Source organism: Leptonychotes weddellii, chromosome 2, assembly GCF_054177405.1.
Source record: "Leptonychotes weddellii isolate Sample4059 chromosome 2, ASM5417740v2, whole genome shotgun sequence".
NCBI classification, from domain to species: domain Eukaryota; kingdom Metazoa; phylum Chordata; class Mammalia; order Carnivora; family Phocidae; genus Leptonychotes; species Leptonychotes weddellii.
In genome coordinates, this window is record NC_138370.1 from 113,595,228 (window position 1) to 113,603,631 (window position 8,404).

Consider the following 8,404-nt stretch of genomic DNA (forward strand, 5'->3'; position numbering starts at 1 on the left):
AAAATGTAAATGGTGTGCTACCATTAAAAAAGAAAAAAAGAAAGAATATATGTCTCTATTTTTTTTTAAATCCATATCTTTCAAAGTTTACACAAAAAAATATATTCTGTAACTGCTTTCTGGGAGGGGAAATGAGTGGCTTATATTTTATTATATATATATATCTCTTGTACCTTTAAAGCTTTGGTCCTTGAACATTCGGAAACAATGAAATACAGAGAGGAATTTTAACAGACTTTGCTGAGCTCCTCCTCCCTGTCTACCATACCTAATTCGTATTATACTGTAGTTACCTATGGGGGTAGCTCCCTGCCTGGAGCAGGTCTTGTATCTTACTTCTTTTAGGCAGTTAGGGGGAGGGGTAAAGGTTCTTCCTGAGCCTTCTGTTTCTTAAAAATTGTCTAGAATAATCCACATGCTAAAGAGACACATTTTGGGATGGCAGACTTTGCTCCCCTGCAGGTCAAATGTCTCAAGTTTTAGGGGCACCTGGGTGGCTCAGTTGGTTAAGCAGCTGCCTTCAGCTCAGTCATAATCCCAGGGCCCTGGGGATCGAGCCCCACATCAGGGTCCTCCTTGTTCAGCAGGGAGCCTGCTTCTCCCCTGCCTGCCACTCCCCCTGCTTGTGCTTGCTCTCTCCCTCCCATCCTCCTCCCTCCTTCTCTCTCTCTCTCTCTCTCTGTGTCAAGTAAATAAATAAAATCTTTAAAAAAAAGTCTCAAGTTTTAAAACATGAACAAAAAATTTTAAAGTATGGATTTATCTTGACTGGATCCTCTGTGGTTATTAAAGTCTGATATCAAAGCCATGTCCAAGTCTAAGAGTTACACATGCTTTGTATAATGATTGTTAATAATATAAGGTTAATCCTTTCAAACATGCACATACCACATACCCAAACATATGTGTATTTTTAAATCCTCTATCCAAAATTTGCTACAACTTTTACTTTAGTGATTCTTTACTGAGAGTACAGATAAAGTGACAAAAGGAATCAAACTTACTCAGGATTCGTGAAGATCTGTCACTCATCTTACAAACAGCTTCTGCAAATGGAACCACCAGACTCTTCCAGTTCCTAGAATCATGCATCACAGGACATTCTGGGAGCAGAAGGAAAACTGATAATGCTTCTCGGTGTGAAGAACGACATGGAAGAGCTCTGAGCAGACTATCCCTGAGACATGTAGTTATCTGTGGTTGAAAGGATCAGGGAGGGCCCAGCAACCATTAGATACAGATTATAGTGAAAAACAAGCTATGGAACTAGGGGTTTTGTTTCTCCATCTTCCAGTGGAAAAATCATTTAGTTTTCCTCAAACCTACTGTTCAAACTCCATCATTCCTTGCATCCCAAATGCCCCTGAAGTGTTATGTGAGAGTCATCCTCCCTGTTTTATATTGGGTTGCATGAAGGAAATAAAGTGAAATCACATGTACATGTACATACTGTGTGAATCATGGAGGTCACTCAATTAGAGATTGACAGGTCGAGGATCCATACCTAGATCTATCTGACTTAAAATCTAACATTGGCAGAGATAATGCCATATTGTTCACCTCATTAATCCTGTTTCATTTTCCTCCTGGGCTCACAGGAAGATGGCATTTCCAGCCTCCCTGCAGTTACGTGGGGCCATATGATTGAGTTCTGGCTAAGGGGTTATGAGTGAAGGTGATGTATATCACTTCCAGGCATGACCCCTAAAACCTCTCATGGAACCTTCCATACTCTCTTTCCTTATCCGCCAACAAAATACAAAAGCTCTGGAGGATTTCACGTCCCCAGGGCCTAGGTTTCCAGAAAGAAGGAGCCCAAATCACTCCTCAATGAACCTGTGCAGAGGTGAGAAGAGTAGCAGAATATGCCACTCAAAAATATGCCAGTCTGGCAGGAGGATTATTTTGAGCTGAAGGCAAGTGAGAAAAAGCTCTCTGGCTTCCCTCTATCTACTTGAAAACAGAATATAATTCCCCTTGTGAAGGTGTCCTCTTGCCCCTAAATTCCTGCACCAGGAGAAGGGTAACAACCTTAATTAGCGGAGATGAGCAGGCACTGAGAAAGAGTCTACACAAACCTTACAAGCTAGACCTTATCTACTATCCGTATCCCCAGCTGTTTGCCTTCCCACAATTTGGCGCCCTTAGAATCTCAGTCCTTTTCCTTTGTGTTGTCTCTTCTCTACAAAATTATTCTTTGTTAAGATGCTATATAAGCAAGTTCTAACACTCCTGTAGTTACTCATCACTGAGTGTATATGCAGCATGCACACATTAATAAACTTCTGTTTATTCTTCTCCTATTAATCTGTCTTTTCTCAGTCTAATTTGCAGGGCCGCAGCCAATGAAACTAAGATGGGTGGAGGGAAAATATTTCTTTTTCTTCCCCTGCATGTGCTTCCCTTCTTCAGCCCTCATTGATGTGGAAAGAAGTCTTCATTGTGTCAAGCCACTGAGATTTGTTTTGTTTTTGTTTTTGTTTTTTAAGATTTATTTATTTATTTGACAGAGAGAGACACAGCGAGAGAGGGAACACAAGCAGGGGAGAGGGAGAGGGAGAAGCAGGCTTCCCGCGGAGCAGGGAGCCCGATGCGGGGCTCGATCCCAGGACCTGGGGATCATAACCTGAGCCGAAGGCAGACGCCCAATGACTGAGCCACCCAGGCATCCCAAGCCACTGAGATTTGAAAGTTGTTTGTTACAACAGCTAGCATCACTTATTCTATTTAATAGGGCTTAGGTATTCTTAAGGACGGTGTCTGCCTCTACATGTCATAAGGATTAAGGAAGATTATATATGCAATAATAAAGCACCATATATTATTATTACATTAATGTTCTTACAAGTTGTTTTCTCAGATGTCCAGAAGAACATGATTTCTATGGAGCGCTGGTAGGCATAGATGGGAAAATAATGTCACAGAGTCAGATAACTTTGAGAAAAATGGCTAAAACAGCTAGATTTCTTTTGGTTTGTGACATCATAGAATTTTTAATTTGCTGATGTACATCATGACTCCATAATAGTATGCAGCATTTCCAAAGTTGTTTCACTTAGAAGCTGTTTTCAGGGAGCATTCTGTGAAACCAGTGTTCCTTGGAACTCACAATGGGAACAGCACTCCAAGTTATCTCCCATATAACCGAAATAAATTTATTTTTAAAATATATTCAATAACATCTACTATTTTTACTTCTTCATCTTGAAAATAAAACTACTGTATCTACTACATATTAAAGAACACTCTCTCCCTTTCCCTTCCAAATGTAGGGACCCAAAATGGTATAAAGATGACTTTAGGGGCGCCTGGGTGGCTCAGTCGTTAAGCGTCTGCCTTCGGCTCAGGTCATGATCCTGGGGTCCTGGGATCGAGCCCCGCATCGGGCTCCCTGCTCTGCGGGAAGCCTGCTTCTCCCTCTCCCTCTCCCCCTGCTTGTGTTCCCTCTCTCACTGTGTCTCTCTCTGTCAAATAAAATAAAATCTTAAAAAAAAAAAAAAAGATGACTTTAGCCTGAAAGCATGTGTGACACAGCTGATGCAGAAAGAAGCCTCCAGATCTTCCTCTATCTGACTACAGACAGGGCCTTCCCAGAGTGAGGCAGCCATAGACACCCTTGGAGGGCAAGCTTCACTGCCAGGGAAAGACCAGCCACCTGCACTTGGATAAGAAATTACATAAACAAACATTATCACAACCTGTCATATCTTCCATTTGGCCCCCTTAAAGCCCGTTTGTCTCCCTGAGAAGTCCATTTGTTTTCTCATAGAAGCCTCTCCTCCCCCACTCCCTTTTCCCTATTAATTGGTATATAAGCCCTCATCCCTAGCTCTTTGGGGAGTCTCTTCATCACCTGAATGCTCCCCGAAAGAATGGGAATAAAACTTGTTTTCTTCTGTTATATCAGTCTATTGTCAGTTCATAGGCCCCCAAACACATGAACCTGAGTTGGTGGAGGGAAAGTTTTCCAACATAGCCCAGAATCACAAAATACTAAACTAGAATAAACCTTAAAGAGGAACTCCATAAATAAGGAGCCCAATAAAAAAGGTAAAGAAAATGTGACCCAAATAGCGTAAGGGCTGAATCAGTAGCAGATTCATCTCAACTAGATTTGACATTGATCGCAAAAGAGAGAACCGGCTTTCCATTCCCCCAGTCCAGGTGAAGCTTCTCTTGCTTCCCAAATTAGTGCTATATCTGCTAATGGTTATTTACCTCTCAAAATTGTTTTTTCATATTGAAAATAAAAATACTGTATTTACTGTACATTTAAACATGTGCTTAAAAAAGTGCCAGCATCTAAAAGAGGGAGCAGAAGTCAGAGAAGGGGTTGTGACCACAGAAGCAGAAGTCAGTGATACGGGACCAGGAGCCAAAGAATGCCGGCAGCCTCTAGAATCAAGAAAAGTCAAAGAAACAGATTTCCCCTAGAGTCTCTAGCCCTATTTTCTATTATTACTATAACAATTACTATACTATATATTATTACTATACTAACTAACCATACTAACAATTATTATAACCACAAATTTAGTGGTTTAAAGAAACACGAATTTGTTATCTTATAGTTCTAGAGGTCAGAAGTCTAAAATGAGGGGCACCTGAGTGGCTCAGTCAGTTAAGCGTCTGCCTTCAGCTCAGGTCATGATCCCAGGGTCCTGGGATCGAGCCCCATGTTGGGCTCCCTGCTCAGCCGGGAGTCTGTTTCTCCCTCTCCCTCTGCCCTTCTGCCGGCTTCTGCTCTCTCTCTCAAATAAATAAATAAAAATCTTAAAAAAAAAAAAAGTCCAAAATGGGTCTTGCAGGACTAAAGTCAAGATATTGACAAGGTTGCATCCCTTCTGGAAGCTCAAAGGGAGAATCTGTTTCCTGGCTAGTGGTTTCTTACAGGGATAATCCCATCTCTTTTGTTTCTCTAGTTTCTAGAGACTGTCCGCATTCCCTTGCTATTGGCCTTTCTCCATTTTCAAATCCAGAAACATCTCAACTCTCTCTAACTCTGACATTCCTGCTTCGTCTTATAGATACTCTTGTGATTACACTGGGCCCATCCAGATAATCCAGAATAATCTCCCCATCTCAAGATTGTTAACTTAATGACCTATGAAAAATTCCTTTTGCCATGTAAGGTAACACATTCACAGACTTTGAGTATTGAGACGTGGACATCTTGGGAGGCCATTATTCAACTACCACATCTCCTATTATACACCCCATGCAACCATTAATCTGTTTTCTATTTCTATGGATTTGCCTTCTCTGAACATTTCATGCAAGTGGAATCAAACAATATGTGATCTTTGTGTTTGTCTACTTTCAATTACATAATGTTTTGAGGGCCACCTATGCTCTTTTATTGCTGAATAGTATTCCATTGTATGGATTCACCACATTTTGCTTACCCACTCCCTGGTTGAAAAATATTTGGTTTTTTTCCCACATTTTGACAATCATGAACATGCTGCTATGATCATTTACACAGAAGCCTTTGTGTGGACATATGTTTTCATCTGGGTTGGATAAGCACCTAGAAGTAGAACTGCTGGGTCATATGGTAAATCTATGTTTAACTTTTTTGAGAAGCTGCCAAATTGTTTTCTAAAGAGACTGTAACATTTTACATGTCTACCAGCCATGAATGAGGCCTCCAGGTTCTCTGTATCCTCACCAATACTTGTTATTGTCTTTCTTTATGACGATGATCACCATTGTGGATGTGAAGTGATATCTCATAGTGGTTTTAATTTGCATTTCCCTAATGATTAACTGTACTAAGCATCTTTCCATGTGCTTATCCATAAATCTTCTCTGGTAAAATATCCATTCAAATCTTCTGATCATTTTTTAAATTTGGGTCATTTCTCTTCTTATTGAGTTACAAAAATCATTTATGGGGCACCTGGGTGGCTCAGTTGGTTAAGCGACTGCCTTCAGCTCAGGTCATGATCCCAGGGTCCTGGGATCGAGCCCCACGTTGGGCTCCCTGCTCTGCGGGGAGCCTGCTTCTCCCTCTCCCACTCCCCCTGCTTGTGTTCCCTCTCTCGCTGTGTCTCTCTCTGTCAAATAAATAAATAAAATCTTTAAAAAAAAATCATTTATGTATTTTGGATACAAGTCATTTGCCAAATATATGATTTAGATATTTATAAATTAAAAAAATAAAAATAAAAAAGTGCCAGCATCTAATACAGTGTCTGGGATATATTAACCTCATCATGAACACTCTCCCCCCTCCCCTATCACACACAGTCCCCTCCCTGACTCAGCTCCCAACAAAATTAAACTGCAGTCATACTGATTCCTGTAAAGAAATTCTATTGCTCTATTTCTCAAGTAAATATTGGCCATTACCATGAAAGAAATCCGTTCTGTTTTTGTTAACTTCTCGAAGGTATCTCTTGCCTTTTGTAAGTCCACATCAATGGAAATCGTTTCTACAAGTTCTCTTTGGATACAAGAAATGTAAAAACAACAAACAAACAAACAAAACACATAAACAGATGGAAAAGAATATTTCTAAACTTCACACATATTTATCGTCTTATTAGTTAGATAAAAACTTTTTTCTTACAGCTTGCCTCCTTTCAAAATAATTAATTTACTTGGCACAAAAAAATTTTACAAAATTTATATTCTCCTAAAAGAGAGTAGGTAACAATTTATTATCTCTAAAGTGGCTACAAGTGTGGGCTGCAATAATAGCAAAATTATATATATGCTGCATCTGAGAACTGAAACCATTTACCCCTACACTCAGCCCGGTACACTGAGAACTGAAACTACCCACCCCTCTCCACACCTTACCATCTACATCTACATTACTTTAGGATTCCACTGTTTCATTAGCATGACTTCACTATTCCAAGAGACACTAAGCCCAGGCAAGTGGTTTGATTGTGCATTATAGGAACTTCCTGAAAAGACCCATTAACTCCTCAATAGAAATCATTAATATATGCCCTAAGATTCTTTGAATCTCTTGCCTCAAAGTCAATGCCTTGCTGTCTCCAACCATCCTGGATCTTTGGATCTTTTCCCAATCTTAATCAAGCCCCCAGCTGCGACCTCCCAAACTGAAAGACCTGCCCTAAACCAAACTGCCAATTCTTGATAAATTCCAACCTGGCCTTCCCCTCAGTAACACTATCAAAGCTTTATCTAGGTGTTGTGCTTTCCTGGGTTGTGTTGGTGATATCTGAAGAGACTCCATCTGTCAAACGATTAGTTTTTATAATGTTCTTATCAAGAAATATTTTATGCTTGCTGAATTAATGGATCAATAGTAATACCAGGGCTAAAATATTTATGCAAGTACTCAAAGTACTGTAAATCTCCCCTTAAAATATATTGTCCTTTGCTGTCTTTAGCATCATAAAACCAAACCTTGAGGTTCATCACTCCTGGGAGGATACTACTCCACTTTACAAAGGTAATATTCTTCACCTGGAAAATATTCTGTATGCAGTAAGGATTAGCCTGAGGCTAGATTAGGGAAGAAAGAGGAAACGTTGTATATGGCAGAGTCCCTGTCCCTCACTTCTCTCCTGGAAGCATGGCAAGAAGAAGAAAGCAAATGGGAGAGGAAGAAGGCAGAGGGAAGCAGCGTCTGCTCTCTCTTCTCTCACCCTTGACCGGGATGTGTGGGGATGAATCGGGATGCTTTTTAGACTCTAGAAAGACAATGCCTCATGGGCTGCCAGGGGGAAGCCATGGCATTCAGCTTCCCTGGGTTTCTCTGGTTCCGAGGTGAGGTTGTTGGACTCAACAGTTCCTCCAGGCCCCTTAAAGAGCGACTGAGAGCTCCCCGCGTTGCATTGTCACGGCTGCCCGTGGTGGCATCTCTACTGCCGGCGAGGGTCTGCCCTACGCCGAGTCCTCGCCGCCGGCGACCGCACTGCCGGACCCAGACACCGACCAGGGACTGGCAAGAAGTTTGATAGCTGTAGGAGTGGGTGTTGCAGCTCTCGTATTTGCAGGTCGCTATGCATTGCAAATCTGGAAGCCTCTAGAACAAGTACTCACAGAAACAGCAAAGAAGATTTCCACTCCTAGCCTTTCATCCTACTATAAAGGAGGATTTGAACAGAAAATGAGTAGGCGAGGAGCTAGTCTTACTTTGGGTATAAGCCCATCTTGGCAAGGCCAAGATTAGAACAGCTCATAGGAGAACCATGATTTTGAATCACCCAGATAAAGGTGGATCTCCTTACTTAGCAACTAAAATAAATGAAGCAAAAGACTTGCTAGAAGCAACCACCAAACACTGATTGATGCTTAAGAATCATTCTGAAGGAAAAAAAGGGGGAATACAAAACAAAAAGTCCTGCAAAGCAGTCTAAACCACGGCGTTCATAATTTTCATACATGTACTGACCACAATCATTTATTCCACTATTAAGGT

The 8,404-nt window shown here is 41.0% G+C and overlaps 1 protein-coding gene and 1 pseudogene across 1 annotated transcript in view; one reads left to right on the forward strand and one right to left on the reverse strand.

Annotated features, from left to right (window-relative positions):
- Positions 1-8,404, reverse strand: part of LOC102748592 (putative E3 ubiquitin-protein ligase HERC6) — a 580,669-nt gene that overhangs the window by 23,597 nt on the left and 548,668 nt on the right. Inside the window, exons 2-3 of the mRNA XM_081812174.1 lie at positions 6,355-6,452; positions 1,005-1,194 (exon numbers count right to left, since the gene is read on the reverse strand). Coding sequence (XP_081668300.1) covers positions 1,005-1,194; positions 6,355-6,357 — 193 coding nt within the window. The 5' untranslated portion in view covers positions 6,358-6,452. The remainder of the gene's footprint in view (positions 1-1,004; positions 1,195-6,354; positions 6,453-8,404) is intronic.
- Positions 7,685-8,397, forward strand: LOC102727041 (dnaJ homolog subfamily C member 15 pseudogene; annotated as a pseudogene).